This window comes from Heteronotia binoei, chromosome 13 (assembly GCF_032191835.1).
Source record: "Heteronotia binoei isolate CCM8104 ecotype False Entrance Well chromosome 13, APGP_CSIRO_Hbin_v1, whole genome shotgun sequence".
In the NCBI taxonomy this organism is placed as follows: domain Eukaryota; kingdom Metazoa; phylum Chordata; class Lepidosauria; order Squamata; family Gekkonidae; genus Heteronotia; species Heteronotia binoei.
This window is the reverse complement of record NC_083235.1, coordinates 18,350,514-18,368,050: the sequence shown is the minus strand read 5'-3', so window position 1 is coordinate 18,368,050 and position 17,537 is coordinate 18,350,514. Positions and strand designations below refer to the sequence as shown.

At 47.2% G+C, this 17,537-nt stretch overlaps 1 protein-coding gene across 1 annotated transcript; it reads right to left on the bottom strand.

Annotated features, from left to right (window-relative positions):
* Positions 1–2,141: 2,141 nt before the first annotated feature.
* On the bottom strand, positions 2,142–16,782 carry LOC132581607 (oxidoreductase HTATIP2-like). The gene is made up of 6 exons (XM_060252937.1): positions 16,736–16,782; positions 14,954–15,155; positions 10,899–11,006; positions 8,326–8,463; positions 5,974–6,035; positions 2,142–2,567 (listed from the first exon to the last, which is right to left on the bottom strand). Exons 2-6 carry the CDS (start codon positions 15,152–15,154, stop codon positions 2,351–2,353), a joined length of 726 nt encoding a protein of 241 aa, XP_060108920.1. The 5' UTR covers position 15,155; positions 16,736–16,782; the 3' UTR covers positions 2,142–2,350.
* Positions 16,783–17,537: the final 755 nt, after the last annotated feature.

Here is a 17,537-nt window from a genome sequence, read left to right as displayed (position 1 = left end):
AGCTGATCGTTTGGAATAAGGAGAGATTGGTAGGGTTCCGCAGGCTCAGGTATGAAATGTCAAATCGGATGGAAACATTTTTAAAATGTGGACAATCCCAACCTTTCAGGATTGCACGTTTTCCAGCAACCACAGCCGTAAGGCTCAGATAGACATCATACTAGGAGATCCACAAAGACAGCTTCCAATATTTCTTCTCTTAAAATCAGGAGAACGGGGCCAAAAGGGACTGGGATCACAGCACAGGGTATTTGTGTGCGTTAAGCCTTGCCTCTTACCATTTTTCCTCATTCCTGAGCTGAAATGGCTCTGGGAGCAGGTATTTTCTTCCACTGAGGGTATACGTATAGGAATGTATGCATGTGTTTCCCTAGTGGAGCACATAGTGGATCCTTGGGGCCATTTCAGATTGAGAAAGCAGTGATGGGTGGTTGAGGAGACTTAATCCTGCCCCCACCCCCAAGCAAGTTCTGATCTGAATCAGGTTCCTGTGTAACTGAGCTTTGGTGAAGTACAAACACCAGCAAAGGAGAGACATGCATGGATCTTCCAGAAAAGACTAGTACAGGGGTGGCCAAACGTTCTCAGGAGCCACATCTGGCTCTTTCACACATATTGTGTGGCTCTTGAAGCCCCCACCACCTCACTGACCGACTTGGAGATGGCATTTCTCTCTTCAAATCACTTTTCCAAGCCAAGCCAGCCAGCAACTTGGAGAATGCATTTAAAGTTAAAGTTGCATTATTTCCACCTCTCCCTCCCTCCCCCAATCTATTTCCTTCCTTCCTTCCTCACCTGGCATTTATTCTATGTGGCTCTTACATTAAATGAGTTTGGCCATCTCTGGACTAGTATCTTTTCTCCTGTCTCTTTTAAAGAGAAGGCATCATAGGCAGGGGACCAGGGAAGCTCTCTGTAGGCTCCCACCACCCAGGAGGGCCCAGAGCACCCACGCGACCCCTTATGTCCACTCTTTCCCAATAAGTTTTACTTGATATGTAACTGAATGAGGCATGAGGACCCAGGCAGAATAATAAACAGTTTTATTTGAGAGGTCTAGTAATTGGTTTTCAAATAATTTGCAAAATAACGAGAACAGTAAAGGCAGGTGAACAAACAAAACACCTAAACACATCTATCTAGACTGTTCCTAGCTGCCTCTTGGTGACTGGCTTCAAGCTGACTCACCCCTTCTGGATGAGGGATCCCTCCATCTACAGCAGCCTCTCCTCAGCTCTGCTTCCTAGGGGTGAACAACCTCCCCTTTTGGGCAAGGCGTTTTATCTCTTCTTCCCAGGCAACACCCCCTACTCCTCTACTGGTGTAAGTTTTCCCTCTATATCTCCTGTTAACCAATCACAGGGTCCAAAGGATGGCCTGGGAAATGTAGGCTCAGTAATCAGTCTAATACAGGCTTTCCCAGAGACACTAGGCCTCACTAGTAGGCCCAGCTAGATTGCTAGGCTGTCTCTGGATGCCAGTGGGGGATTTCCCTCATGTGAACCATAGATTATTGCCAAAATGCTAGAGTGTCCTCCGCATGACATGTCTGGCACGATTATGCCACTTCTGGGTGATGTCATCACACTGGGCACATCGGGCGCTGACAGAACTCTTCAGGAAATCCTATGCCAGCAGGTTGGAGCCCCAAAATTGGGGGAAACCCCACCCCCACCGGGAGTCTGGGAATTCTAGGCCCAGGTTCATAACAGAAGATATGGATGCCATACTTCAAAGCAGGTGGGTAGGAAATCCTGAACTCCACATTTGCTTATCTTTCTCAGGTCCTCTTGCACGGATTTTTCTGTCAGAGACTCATTTCTCATATTTACAGGAAGCCTGCCAATGGATTCTTTTAATTCTCACCTTCCCTCCAGTGCTCAAGTTTTACACATGTTTATGCCAGGGCTTAGAACTGAACAGCTGGAAAGTCCAGAGTTGACCTTCAAGCAACAGCGACTTAGGTGTCTTGTGTTACGCAGTGCATGATAGGAAGAGACAATCCATACAAAACTTTAGAACTGCAGTGTGTAGCATAAAGAGCGGTAGGACCACAATCCCACCTCCCACATGACACGCTTGGCAATTTTTATGATCCCTACATAGCAATCAAAAGTTGAACATTTAACCTTTGGGGAATTCTCAATATTATTCAAAATGGTGGCCACGGGAACTAGGGTGGTTTGCTGGGTTACCATGGAAAGACAGAAGAATGGTTTCAAGGAAATATGGGAGACCTCCCTGTTTGAAGGGTGGTCTCTGTGGAAGAGGAAAGGTAGGCAAGATTTGGGCATTGGGGCAGAGGGGGTGCTTTCCACCCATCCATATCATCCAGGAACAAGCCTGCCAACTACTTAATATTTCCTAGGGCATGTATATCTGCATTCTCTAGAATTTCCACCTTCTTGTTAGCAGGTGCTGGCATTACTACATTGTTTGCGATTGCCCGGGCCACAGTCACTGTGGAGACAGAATAAAATGTGGGAAAGATGTACGATACTGCTCCGAGAACTTGCCTCGCAACCCACTCAGCAGGACGCGACTCCTGACGATCGCACAGCAGCAACCTATAAGAGGAGAGGAGATATGAGTAAACCCCGCCCCTGGTTCCTCCCAGTTGAACCCATGGGGGCGGGGCGGAAACACACAAAGGTCACATGATTTTACTCTAGATTGGGGTCCCCAGTGTGGTTGCCAAATTCTCTTGTTGCTCTGGCAGGGTAATTTGGCGGATGTTTTGGGGGTGGGCAGGGACATCGTGCTGATGTCACCTGGAAGTGATGTCATCGTGTTGGTGACACTGAGGGTGACACTCTGGTTTTGGGGCAACACTCTATGGTAAATTCACCCTCAAACCATAAAGTTTTGCTTAAAGACTAGAGAGTCCCTGTGTGATGTCCCTATTTAGGGGCAGTGTTCCTCCTGCTAGCCTGCTGGTCCATGATGGGGGGGGGAAGTCCTGAAATCAAGGGATTCCCTTGCTTAGACCTGGGCACTGGCAGCCCTACTACCGAGATCTTTCCTGATGCCCACCAAATGCTTTTAGAAAGCAGTGGGGCTTTTGCTCAGTAAGGCTTCTGATTAATCACCGGAGATTTGATTGGCTGTGCAGGTTTTTTTTTTTTTTTTACAACTGCTTTGGCAGCAGCTACCATCACATTCAATGGAGTCAGTCTATCCTTCCAAGGTCGGTAAAATGAGTACCCAGCTTGCTGGGGGTAAAGCATAGATGACTGAGGAAGGCAATGGCAAACCACCCCATAAAAAAGTCTGCCAAGAAAACGTCCTGATTTGACGTCACCTCATGGGTCGATAACGACCCCATGCTTGCATAGGGGACTACCTTTACCTTTTTACCATCACAGCACAAGAATCTTCACTGTGTGGCTGAAGGCAAGCTGTGGCAGCAGCCATTTTATGGCCAGCTGTGCCATTTTTGGCAGCCATTTTGTGGCTATGCCCACCACACTGTATCAGAATCCCAATGGTGTCCATAGTCTCAAAAAGATTGGGGGCCCTTACTCTAGATTTACTCTCTGCATAGATCTGCATTCATTATAACCAGGGCTTTTTTATTTTTTGTAGCAGGAACTAGGGGTGTGCATTCGGTTCAGCTGAACCGAATCAACCGCCGAATCACCTCTGATTCGGCTGTATATGGAATTGCATACAGCCGAATCCAATTGGGGCCCATTATGCAGGAGCCGAGTATGGCTCCCGATATACTTCCGTATAGATATTCGGAAGTATATGGAATTCAATGCAAAAGGCGGGAAAGGGGCTTCTGCAGCCTCAGGGGAGCTGCTTGCCTCCTTTCCTGCCTTTGGTAGCCTTTTCCCGCCTCTCCCATAGCCTCCCTGGGATCAGGGAGAGGGGGAGGGGGAAAAGGAGCCCCAGCAGCCAATCCAAAGCATGCATTTGCAAAATGCATTGCAAATGCATGCTTTGCAGGGCTGTTGTGTAGCTGATCCCCCAGCCATCAGCAACATTGTTGTTCTTTTGATCTTTTGCTTACTTGGGTATCCAAGTAAGCACTGTTGTCTGGCCAATCAGAGAGCAGTGCTATTTTTTGAAACTGCTCTCTGTAGGGCCAGAGAACCTTTTTAAGGAGTCTGCCTGGCTGGACTCCTCCATTGCTGCTGTGTTGGTGTAAGAGAGAGATTGTTCTGTGCTGGCCCTTGGCCTCAGCTGCTGCTGCTCTCTATCAGCCTTACCAGACTTGCCTGGAGTAGAGAAGACGTCTAAGGTAAGATAGTCTTGGGGTTCTTGTTTTTATTTTAGTTGGTAAAAGACTTTTTAAGACTCAGAGTCTCTTTACTTATCCAGATTTGGGTGGTGGGTAGCTTATTTGGGGTTAGGGTTAGGGGGTTCTGCTGGGGGAGGGGGCCTGGGGTGGGGTTTTTTTTGCCAATTTGCCCATATCTTACTTTAGTGAGAGGACTTTTAAAAGTGCAGTGTCCTTTTACTTTTCCTGATTTGGGTGGCTTGGATTTCTTGGGGTTAGGGGGAAAGTTTTCTTTGGGGGGGGAGGGGTTGGTAAAGTTTTTTACCGTTTTAAAAGGATTATGTTTGATTCGTTGTTGCTGTGTTGTGCTGCTGTTGTTCCTTTTCTCTTCTGGTTCTTGGGGGGGCGCTGTTTGGCCTAATTTTCATTGTTTAAAAAGCCACTTTTTTAACAGTTGAGTTTCTTGGCCTTCTCCTGTTGTCCCTTTTCCTGGTTCTGGTTTTTTTTTTGGGAGGGGGAAGCTGGCACCTGGGTGAGAGACCCAGAACCAGCAGGCTTGTTGTGCTTGGCCAGCTCTCCCCATGTTATTTGGGGCAGGGCTGGAGAGATGGCATCTGTAGATTGTATGTTCTGTGGCAGGGAAGCTGGCACCTGGGTGAGAGACCCAGAACCAGCAGGCTTGTTGTGCTTGGCCAGCTCTCCCCATGTTATTTGGGGCAGGGCTGGAGAGATGGCATCTGTAGATTGTATGTTCTGTGGCAGGGAAGCTGGCACCTGGGTGAGAGACCCAGAGCCAGCATGCTTGTTGTGCTTTGCCAGCTCTCCCTGCGTTCTTTGGGGCAGGGCTGGAGAGCTGGCATCTGGGTTTGCTGCAGCCAGGTCTGCAGAGCAGACCTTGAGCAGATCGTGTTTTGTGTGGCAGGGTTCATAGAGTAGTTAGATGTATATAGTGCATTTGGGTCCTATAGAGATTCTCTGGTGTGAAGTTAGGTTTGGCTTTGGGTACCCCAGGAATTGGACCCCCTGGCCCAATCTTTTTGGGACTTGGGGGGGTTGTAGGGGAGAGTTCCTTACAGGTCCCCTGCAAATTTGGGGGCTCTCCCTCAAACCCCCTCCCCTCCAGGTGGCTTCAAATATACCCTATTTGCCATTGATTTCAATGACCCATAGGGTATAATGAGGCCGTATATTCGGAAATAGCCGCGCATCTACCGTATATGCGGCTATTCCAACTACGGAATTCAGAAATATACGGGATTCCGGATTTTTTCTCCCCACATATTTCCGAATCCGTGTATTACCGAATTTTTTTTTTGCACATCCTTAGCAGGAACTCATTTGCATATTAGGCTGCACACTCCTGATGTAGCCAATCCTCCAAGAGCTCACAGTAGGCCCTGTACTATGAGCCCTGTAAGCTGTTGGAGGATTGGCTAAATCAGGGGTGTGTGGCCTAATATGCAAAGGAGTTCCTGCTACGAAAAAAGCCCTGATTATAACTGTTGCTGGCTTGACACCTTTGACATCACATTGAAAAGGTGAGTCACACTGGTGCAGTGGTTAGAGCATCACGTGAGGACCTGGGAGATCCATGTTCAAATTCCCACTCTGTCATTAAGCTTGCCAATTGGTATGGGCCAGTCACTGCAGGTCCAGCTTCAATGGCACTATGCTCAATTGTTTGGCATTCATCCTTTTGGCACACCCATCCATCTCCAGTTCACACACACTCTCTTCTTGGTACTTACGCTGGTCGAAATATGGAGTAGCGGTCAAACCCAATTGCTTTGACCTTCAACTCTGCTTCACCCTGAATGGACAAATCAAACAAAATGTAAGGTGTCAGTTCTCGAGCACACCCACTGCAAATGCCATTTGGTCCGTCTCAAAATTATAGGCCCCGGATATTGAGCTGGTATACAAATTCATTAGGGGCTAAAGCAGGGGTGCCAAACATGTGAGCTGGGGGCCAAATCAGGCCCCTGGGGGGCTCCTATCAGCTGTGCCAGATCTAGGGGGAGGGCAGAGGGGGGGTGCTTGCCCCAGGCTCCACCGGAGGTGGGGGCGCCAAATTGGGTATGGAGTCCATTCTATTCTATGGGCCCATAAGGTAGAATGGGCCCATAAGGGGGTGCCATTTTTAATTTTTCCCCCTCCCTCAAAAAAGCATGTAGATCTGGTCCTGCCTATCAGGTCCCTGAGGAACTGGCTTTTGTCTGCTTCCTTCTCCCTCTCTCTTGCTTCTTTCAGCATCTCAACTTGCTTTGCAAGGCTTGCTCAATCGCACAGGAGCTACAGAGCAAAACCTTGATCTTCTCCATTGTTTGAGGCTCCTCCCCCTCCTGGTCCCCTGGGGAGGGAGGGAAAAAACCAGGGCTTCCTTCGCCCAGTTTCCTGGATTCCACGGGAGAAATACAAAGAAAGCATCTTTAAGAACAAGTGCTAATGTTTTAATAATGTTTTATTTTATTTTTTAAAAAAACCTTTTAAAAATTTCTACCTCTGCTACCCCATCTTAAACAGGCACACACATGGCCCGGCCTGACAAGCTCTCATTTATGTCAATTCCGGCCCTGGGTTAAAGTCCTCCAAAATCAAAGACTCTTCAGCCTAGTGTGCTCACCCCCATGGTATCACAGTTAAGGGCTAGAAGACAGGAGATTGATTAAGAACATAAGAGCCCTTCTGGATCAGATCAATGGTCCATCTAGTCAAGCATCCTGTCACACACGGTGGCCAATGAGTTCCTTGGGAGGGCCAGCAACAGGGATTAGAGGCCCAGTCTTTCCCTTGATGTTGCCTCCTGACTCTGGGATTCAGAGGTTTAGTGCCTCTGAATGTGGAGGTTCTCCTCAGTCACCATGGCTAGTAGTCATTGATAGACTTATCCTCCATGAAGCGATCTAACCTCCCGTTAAAGCTGTTTATTCTTGATGGTGTTAACCAGATCTTGGGCTTGTGTTCTCTGGTGAGTGTTCTCTGGTGAGTCAAGTCCAGTAAAACCATACCAGGCGAGGCCCCCAATACAACAGGAGCAAACTGTATTTGGATAAAGGGAACTCTAGCATGAAATGCCAGCAGTTCAGAGTTCTGATAACAGTTACAGTTGCTTTTATAGTCTCTGAAACATTCCAGAATGACCCTTCCACATATGCATTATTACATGGCTTCAAGAACTTTCAACTGGCTGCTGTTTGTTCCACAATGGTGTACAGATGATGGAATAAAGGTTACTAATGGTTGGTGGAGAGGTAGGATTGCCAAGCCTCCAGTCTGGGAGGGGGTTCCCTTGCCCGGGAGGTTCCCAACCTGCCAGCCCACATTGGGCCGGCAGGGGGAACCTCCCTCTACGGCACAAGTGTGATGATGTTGTCTGGAAGTGACATCATCATGCCGGCAATGTCACACGGTGGCCACTCTAGGCGTTTCCGGGAAAACTCTATGGTTTTCCCGGATGCTCTAGCCATTTGGGAGGGAAAACTCTATGGGGACTTGGCAACCCTATGGAGAGGGGAGGGACTTCAGTGGGGGATAACACCCCAGAGTCAGTCCACTTACAAAGCAGACATTTTTCTCCAAGTGAACTGTTCTCTGTTGTTGCTACTTTGGAAGTGGATTGACTCTGGGGTGTTATCCCCCACTGAAGTCCCTCCCCTCTCCACCAAGCATATCAGCAGGGATAGCAATGGTCTGAATAGCACCAACCTTTGCTACTCTGGTTTCTGTTCCCTCTTACCTGCCCCTTCCCGATTGTTATTGCCTATAGAGCATTGGTTTTAATTAAGCACCAATCTTGTGTTTATCTTTAATATTCTATAGTTTATTAAGTGTTTCTCTTTAATATTGTATAGTTTTTAACTATTTATTATGACTTTACCCATCCTGAAAAGAGCCCTGTGGCACAGAATGTTAAGCTGCAGTCCAAGCTCTGCTCATGACCTGAGTTCGATTCCAGCAGAAGCTGGGTTCAGGGGACTACCATTAACTTTTTTATCCCACCCTGAGTCTTGCTGTGCAGGAAAGGGTGGGATAAAAAAATCAAAGACATAAATAAAAACCCATCCTGGAGCTGGCAACCCTGCGTCACCCCTCAGACCCACCTTAACCTGCAAGAGGAAGAAACGGCTGGTGGGACTTGCTCCCATGCCTGACAGTAAGATGAAATGGCGGCATCCACCAGCTTTGGCTAATTTTGCTGCATGGTGAACATAATCTCTGTCAACACGCACCAGTCCAGCCTGCGGAAGTGGAGAAAAGGAGTAATTTATTTGGATTTATATATATACACACACACACACATGCACCCACATATATATTCAGTATCACCAGTGATAAATCAATATTATTGTTTTCAAATCAATATTAATATTCTAAATCAATATTTTTATTGTTTTTAACAACGAGATGATAGGGGAAGGGAAACAGAAGGCTTTTCCTTGAGTTTTCATAAGTAGGGCCGCCAAGCTCTCATTGGGGCCAACCCACCGGCACAGAGCAAGCTGCTGGGGGATCCCTGCCCCCAAACAGCCCCATTGCCACGTGATGGGCCCTGCACGATGATGTTACCTGGAAGTGATGTCATCGTGCCGGGCATGCCATGAACACTCTAGGATTTGCAGAAAAACTCTATGGTACCATAGAGGTTTTTACCGCGAATCCTAGTGTGTCGTTCTGGGTATCATAGAGTTTTACCCTGAATCCTAGAGTGTCCACGGTGTCATGTGCCCTGGTGTGATGATGGCACTTCTGGGTGATGTCATCATGCCAAAAGAGTCCCTCGCCGAAGCGGCAGAGGGACTTGGCAACCCTGTTCATTAGGCACAAAGATCAATCATCACTGCACAAATCTCTGGGAACTGTAGTTTTCCAGAGCTTCTGTGGCTTTCATACGACCCAGAATTCTTACAATTCATTTAGACTCTTGTGATGGGGCTTCATTTTAGGTAAATATTAGGTCTCAAACATTAGGCCTGTGGACCAGTCTTCTCCTAATACTCCCTCATCAAATAGCTGCTGCTGGAAAACAGACTTGGAGGAAAGAGGCAAAGGGGCAAAGGCTGTGGTTATTTATAAAAAGTAACCTCGATGCCAAGGGAGTTGGTATAAAATTGTGAAAATAAAATACATGCTTCTTTCTAAATTGGGATATGTGACATTTTCTCACCCTATCTCCCTCTCTGAAATCCAAAATCCAGCACATATCTTGCTTAAACAGAATGATGGAATTCTCCTATTGTCCAGAGCATTCCCATTTTATACTCAGCACTTTTCTGCTTTGCTGTTGTTCTTATCCCATACTGCTTTGGTTTATCCCCTAATAGCCACACATTTTTGTGCCTTTAGTTTTCACTTTGGGTTTTTGTTCCCCAACCCCCTGTGGCTTTCCGTCATTTGGAGACCACTTTTACCCCTATTTTTCCACTGGAAGCTGATTTTGAGTTTTCCTTCAACTTCTGTATTAATGTTTCTGTTGGTTTTCTTTGTCTTGCCCACTCCCATCTACCTCTAGCTCACTTTTCAACTATTGGAACACCACCACCACCAAACCACTCCATCTCCTACACCCCACCTTCAAGATGTGATTGCATTTTAATTTTTTTTTCAAAAAATGCACTAAAATATTGATATAACACTATACCATTGTAACAATAGGCTTAGCAAGTTCTCTGAATTTCCAGTTTTATTTTTTTAAAATGGTTCAGTCTCTATCCTCTTCCCTTGCAGAGATATGCTTTCCCCCCTTACATCTCCATGAGGCTAGGGACTTACTTGTTATTATTATTAAAGCTGGAAATTTGGACAACCTGCTCAACCTACCATTGCAACAGTACATTGATAGAATGACATTTCAGTACCCTTTTAAATAATGTAGCCATGATATCAATATATCAGTATAAGTATGTGCAAAAAATAAAAAAAGGGTTTGTGTGTGACGTGACACCAGCAATAGGGTTCCCAGCCTCCCTTTGGGGGGTGGGGGTTCCCCTGATTTTGGATCCTCCAACCCACCAACACAGGATTGGATGGTGGGGGAGACCTGCCCCCAAAGAGCTCCATCCCAGCATGGCGCACAGGGATGCACTAGCATTTTGGTAAAAAAACCCTCTATGGTACCCTTGCCGGCAGCCAGGTAAGAATTGTTACTTAAGTATTGATGGTTTTAATGTCTTAATGTTTTAATGTTAACTTGATGTTGTATTATTGATTGTTTGCTTTTAGATGTTGTTAGCCGCCCTGAGCCTGCTTCAGCGGGGGAGGGCGGGATATAAATAAAATTTTACCTTACCTTACCTGACAAACCTAGCCAGCAGTGACACCACTCATGTGGACCACACCCTCCCTTTAAAGTCCTTTATTTAAGGCACATGTGGAAGAGAATAAACTGACTCTACAACTGTGAAAATGCAGAGGAAGGGCAGATGGGTGGAAGACCTGTGCCCCTATAGACTTCAATGTTTGTGAATCAACTGCCAAGAAAATAAGGAGTAAGTTGAGTTTGCTGAAAAGGCCTTAGACCTGGTGGGATAGAAAGCGGCTCATGTCTGCTCTGACAAATTCTCCTAAGATTGCCATATTCCCCTCATTTCCTGGCTCCCTGCCATGCCCCCACCTTCCTTTGCTTCTGCTGTGTCTTGTGCCCTGTCCTACACCTTATTTCAGCTGAGTTCCTTACCATTCCAGCTTTGCCTCTGGTCGTGCCAAGGCAGCAGAATCCTACATCGTGACCTTGGAAGGCAGCAGCAAACTCATCCAGTCTCTCAAAGTCAACAACTTCTTGCCTCTGGGAGGTGGGGCACAAGGAGAAGCCAGAAGAGGAAAGAAGTCATTAAAAAACTTAAATAATAAAGCTGGGACAAGGACTGCCAGGAAAACGTGCTCTCAGACCAATCTAGAAGGCTGCGCTCACTTCCAGATGTGTCGGATCTAAGTGGTCAGGGAATCACTCTGAGAAAAAGCATTGTTCTTTACAGGGGGTATTCATCCCTCTGGCATTTTAAGTACAGGCAGTTCTGCTGTTCCTCAGACGTACACGAGCAAGCTTTTGCTTGCTCTCCTCCACAGGGATAAGGAGTCAGGGCTGGATCCTACCACTCTGTTCAGCTGCAAGGAACCTTTTTTAGCACAAGGAGTTTTTGTCTGGTAGAAGGAAGGCTCTCTTCCTATCTCTGCCACTCATCTGCTCTGTCCCTTCCCTCGTTGCTGCCTTCTCCGGGTCTCTGTACTCCTGATCAACAAAGCCATGTGCGTGGCCTGGGACTGGGGCAGCATGTGTGCATTCCAAGCAATCCAATGGTCAAAGAGGGCAGGCGGCTGCAACGCTGGGTCCTAAGTAGCTGCTTGGCATCCCTGCCCTCTGACCAACCCCAGAGACAGCTCATAGGGCCAGTATTAGGCTGGGGGTGGGGTCTACTTCCCGCGCTTGACCTGGCCCGCCCCCTCCACCCAACAAAAGGCTGCCCTCCCTGCGGCGCCACCAACGGGACCAGAGTGAGTCCAGGTCCTTGCTTTTAGCACAAGAAGTTTTTGTCTAGTAGAAGGAAGGTTCCCTTCCTATCTGAACATCCTCTTTGGGGTATGCAAGAAGAACTACAACTGTTGCACTCTGAAGATGATCACCTAACCTCCCTTCCAGTGACCACCTTTGTCTAATCACTGCCCATCTTATCCCTAGTTATGAATGAAATTTTATTATGACACCCAGCTAGGGTTGCCAGGTCCAATTCAAGAAATATTTGGGTACTTTGGGGGTGGAGCCAGGAGACTTTGGGGTGGAACCAGGAGCAAAGTTGCAACAGGCACAATTGAACTCCAAAGAGAGTTTTGGCCATCACATTTAAAGGGACCACATGCCTTTTAAATGCCTTCCCTCCACTGGAAATAATGAGGGGAACCTTCTTTTGGGGCAATAGAATTGGACCCCCTAGTCTAGTCTTTTTGAAACATGGAAGGTGTTTTGAGGAGAGACACTGGATGCTATTCTGAAAATTTGGTGCCTCTACCTCAAAAAACAGTCCACCCTCGAGCCCCAGGTACCTGTAGATCAATTCTCCATTATACCCTATGGAAATACCTCAACAGACATTTCCCCCTCCCCTTGCATTTTGCTGAACTTGAAGCAGGGGAAGGGCCACCAAACTGAGGGATCCCCTGTCCCCAACTGGGGATTACAACCAAACAAATCAAAACCACTCTGTGAAAAATAGTATTACAAAATGCAATTCATACATGGAAAAAAGTGCATTTCAGCAATCTCATCATTTTACATATTTATGCACATATATACAACAGTGTGCAAATAGTCCAGATCATAAATAAGTCCAACGAACCGCTAGCAGAGTAAAACCTATTTTGGATGGCCAGGTCCTTCCTCCAGGAAGCGTCTTACGAAACTTGCAGTATATGTGTAGAAAATATTCACAATGTTCAAATCTTTCACAAATTTGTGCACAAAATTGGAATGCTGCTGCCTCCATCTGGTCAGCAAGTTAATTGTAGTAGTAAGGTAGAACAACGGAAAACACAAGGGTACTGCTAGTACTGAGGAGCATTACTTTCCAACGCTTCCATTTCTGGACTAACAGGTGTGTCTCTAGCTGCTTAACACCCGGAGAAACATCCTAACTTCAGGCTGCAACTCCCCTCACGGTGGAAACACCGGACCCTTACCATCCAGCCTCACTCTCTGCTGCTAATCAGTTGGCTGGTAGCGGGACTTACCAGGAGAGAGAGGGAAAGGCCCAGATGAGGTTGCCAGCAATGTGGCATCACTTTCTGCATGTCAGGAACTGATATCATCATGCCCGCAATGTCCAGGCAGTGCTCTGGTATTCGAGCAAAAACTCTTTTGTAGAAGCTGTTATTACCATAGAGTTTTTGCCCAAATACCAGAGTGTCACTGTGATGTCGCAGTGTGTAAGTGCTGGAAGTGACATAGACACGTCACTGGCAACATCGCTTGGGCCTCCCTCCTGCTCCTTGAAAGTACCCCTCATCCCCCACTGATTGCCAGAAGGGACCTAGACACTCTACCTCAGCTAGCTCCCTTTTTTACAAAGAGATTGTGCACAGATTTCCATAATGTAAAACAGGCCTCAAATAAGAAAACAGCACAGTGAATAGTATCCCATGTTTACATCCGTCTGATCAAAGGAAAAGTAGCCACTAAAGGATAAACCTCCTTTAATCGTACTGGTCTGTGCAGCATCTTTCCTATGGATTAAGCGCACCTCAGTCTACTCCAAGGAATAACCAATCCACAGTTTAGCACCTCTAAGCTATGGAATATTGTGAGCAAAACTTCCACTTCGTGAGCTACTGGCATTAAAGTTGTGAGCGAGTGATTTGGCTACTACATAAGTTAGTTTGCTCTGGGGCCAGCCTTCCTGAGCTAAGACAAAAACGTGTGCACTGGAGCTTACACTAAGGGTGAGATCACATCATTCACATGAGAGATTTGGCCCAGCCTAGCCACACCTCCCCTCCAGATTTAATGTGTACAATCACACATGCACATCTGCCCCCCCGAGTCCCGCCTATACTCACCTTATGTTAGGGCAGGCTGGGACCAGATTAAATAGCTACCAGGAACTTCCCAGTAGCAAATCTCTAAAGCGCATGCAGGTCATGTTTCCTGGCTGTAGGAATGGCTGGGGCATGTCATGCACCCACCTGTTCATGCACTAGCAGTTTGAATGCTCCTCTTGTGCATGTGCAGCCCGTGTCTCCCCCGTGTGTGATTGCCAAGGCATGCATCAAAGAGCACTGGTTTTTTGAAAGCCGCACCAGATTCCCAGTGTGATCCCACCCTAACTCAGCTTAGAGGGAACACTGCTTAGCACCAGGGGTGGAATTATAGCAGGAGCTCTTTTGCATATTAGGCCACTCCCCCTGATGTAGCCAATCCTCCAAGAGCTTACAAGGCTCTTTTTTGTAAGCTCTTGGAGGATTGGCTACATCAGGGGTGTGTGACCTAATATGCAAAGGAGCTCCTGCTAGAATTCCACCCCTGCTTAGCACACATTTTGTCATGAGCCCTGACGAGGAGGAGCTGGAAGGGTTAACAGACCTGGAAGAGTTGCCAGCCAGATCCTCAGCTGAACAAACAGCAGCTGGCCCATCAATCACTCTCCAGGCTGTTGACGATCAATCTCCTCCAAGCTCTCCTCCTCCCATCTCAAGAGTTCGAAGCAGGCTCCGGAAAGAACTTTCAGAGTGAAGACATGAGGCACACCGATGCTTCAGATCTCTCAGCCCTGAGTTCTAGCAGACTCACTGCCACCCAGGGAACAGGCAGTTTGAGACTCCCATATAGCTCCCACTCAGGACCTGGTAACCTTGTGGAAGCAACAAGTCTATTCTCTGGCTTGCATCCATGTTCCGACATGATCCTGACCTGCTTGATTTCCTTGGCACCCTGACCTTTTGGCTTTTGGACATTGACTTCCGATTCCGGTTTGTGATTCTGCATTGGTGACTTGGCTCCTGCTTGACTTCCTGGACTTTGACCTTGGACTGGCTTTGGACTCCTGCCTGCCTGCACCCTGAGAACGTGACACATTTTCAGAAAGCCCGTTCCCATCCAGACCTGCAGGCTGGTGGAAGGGCAAGCACGCCTCTGAGCAGATTGCAGCTGGTGGTGTTATGCGAATATGAACCAAAGACATAGTAAGCAAAATCACTAGCTGCCCAGTTCCCTAAACTCCTAGAAATTGGGTTCTGCCCTCTTACCACATTGCTGTAGAATGGCGCTTCCAAATCCAGCTTTCTCCGGCCAATGATTGTCACCTTGGAGAACAGTTTCTGCCTCAGGATTTTTGCCAGCAACTCCTTCCCGGTCTCACCTGAGGCACCCAAGATGAAACATGCTTGCTTCTTGGCCCGGAAAGACTCCCGGAGAGTTATCAGTTCTTCTCGACTGGGGACAGCCATTCTGTGTGGGGGCTGAGAGGGATATAACAAGACATTCATAGATAAGAAAACTACTATCTGAGAGCCTGGCATGAAGTTTCTCAGGTGTCCAAAATGTTTGGGATAAATTCACGGTTAATTTTTGAAGAGAGGTGCCGGAAGTCAACTATAACCAATGTCCTTCTCTCTGACATGGAAGCCCTACATCTTAAATTTTGAGTTTGTGCGGGCTAGCTGTGGTTATTAAATACACTCTGTACATGCTCATAGTCCCTCTTTCCTTTGTTATTTTTTTATTTATCTTATTTATTTAGTCAATTTTGTATCCCGTCCTTTCCCAAGAATGGACTCAGGATGGATAACACCGTTTTAAATAACAATTTAAATTATACAGTTAAACGCAAATCAAACAAACAGTATAATAAGCAATACGCGTTATAAACCAAATCATAGATGGTGGCATGGTTAAATACATTTGCAACATGCTAAAGTCTGTGACTATAGTTAAATAAATGATGGTAATGCAGCAGAGATGGTATCATAGGATAGAGGCCAGTCGATGGAGTAGGATACCCTCTGCCTCTTCGTTAGCATTTTATTAGCACTAGGTAGCTGTACAATTCAGTTCCTTATGCTTTCAAAGAAGCTCCTTGTTTTCACATGTCTATTTTTACATGTTCTATTATAATTAAGCTAATTTAATCGAGCGCATCATGATTCTGGGTTTTAATTAATTTAATTAAGCAAGCTTCCTGATTCTGGGTTTTTAAACCCTTAACAAATTCTAAGTATTTAAATTGTAAAGAACATAAGAGAAGCCATGTTGGATCAGGCCAATGGCCCATCCAGTCCAACACGCTGTGTCACACAGTGGCCAAAAAAACCCCAGGTGCCATCAGGAGGACCATCAGTGGGGCCAGGACACTAGAATCCCTCCCACTGTTGCCCCCTCCAAGCACCAAGAATACAGAGCATCACTGCCCCAGACATAAAAACATAAGAGAAGCCATGGTGGATCAGGGCACTGGCCTATCCAGTCCAACACTCTGTGTCACACAGTGGCCAAAAAAATCCAGGTGCCAATAGGAAGTCCATCAGTGGGGCCAAGACACTAGAAGCCCTCCCACTGTTTCCCCCCCCATCCAAGCACCAAGAATACAGAACATCACTGCCCCAGACATAAGAACATAAGAGAAGCCTTGGTGGATCAGGCCAATGACCCATCCAGTCCAACACTCTGTGTTGCACAGTGGCGCCCCCCCCCAAAAAACAGGTGCTATTAGGAGGTCCATCAGTGGGGCCAGGACACCAGAAGCCCTCCCACTGTTTCCCCCCACACCCATCCAAGCACTAAGAATACAGAACATCACTGCTCCAGACATAAGAACGTAAGAGAAGCTATGGTGGATCAGGCCAATGACCCATCCAGTCCAACACTGTGTCACACGGTGGCCAAAAAACCCCAGGTGCCATTAGGAGGTCCATCAGTGAGGCCAGGACACTAGAAGCCCTCCCACTGTTGCTCCCTCCCCCCACACACTTAAAACACTTAAGAATTAATAAGTTTGTGTCTGGGGTTGATGCTTTCATCTCTATATTTACCCCAGGAGACTGCAAGCCCCACCAAAAGCGCGCTATGCCAGCAAGCCTCAAGGCTGGGGGAAATTGTCAGGTTGTAGCAGGCCTTCGTCTTGATGGAATCTACTCGGGAGTCAGCCAGCTGGAAGGAGCCAGAACATCAGAACATCACTGCTCCAGACATAAGAACGTAAGAGAAGCTATGGTGGATCAGGCCAATGACCCATCCAGGCCAACACTGTGTCACACGGTGGCCAAAAAACCCCAGGTGCCATTAGGAGGTCCATCAGTGAGGCCAGGACACTAGAAGCCCTCCCACTGTTGCTCCCTCCCCCCACACACTTAAAACACTTAAGAATTAAAAAGTTTGTGTCTGGGGTTGATGCTTTCATCTCTATACTTACCCCAGGAGACTGCAAGCCCCACCAAAAGCGCGCTATGCCAGCAAGCCTCAAGGCTGGGGGAAATTGTCAGGTCGTAGCAGGCCTTCGTCTTGATGGAATCTACTCGGGAGTCAGCCAGCTGGAAGGAGCCCAGCTGGCTCTCAGTAGTGGTGGGCTCAGCAGCAGCCACCAACCCACCCAAATTTCTACCAGAGACTACCCTGGCATTGAGACCCAGGGGAATAAAAACAAAGGGGGCAGGAAAGCCAGCAGCACTGACCTTCTTTGAGGAGGTCGGGTAGGTCAGCCTTCTCCTTAAAAAATCCCAGCGGGATGGGCCAGTGACACTCCTCAGGACTGAGTTGGGGAGGGAGAATTAGCTGAGTCCAGGGTTGGCCCTCCTTTGGGGAAGCATTTAAAAGGCGTGCCCAACCAGGAAAGAA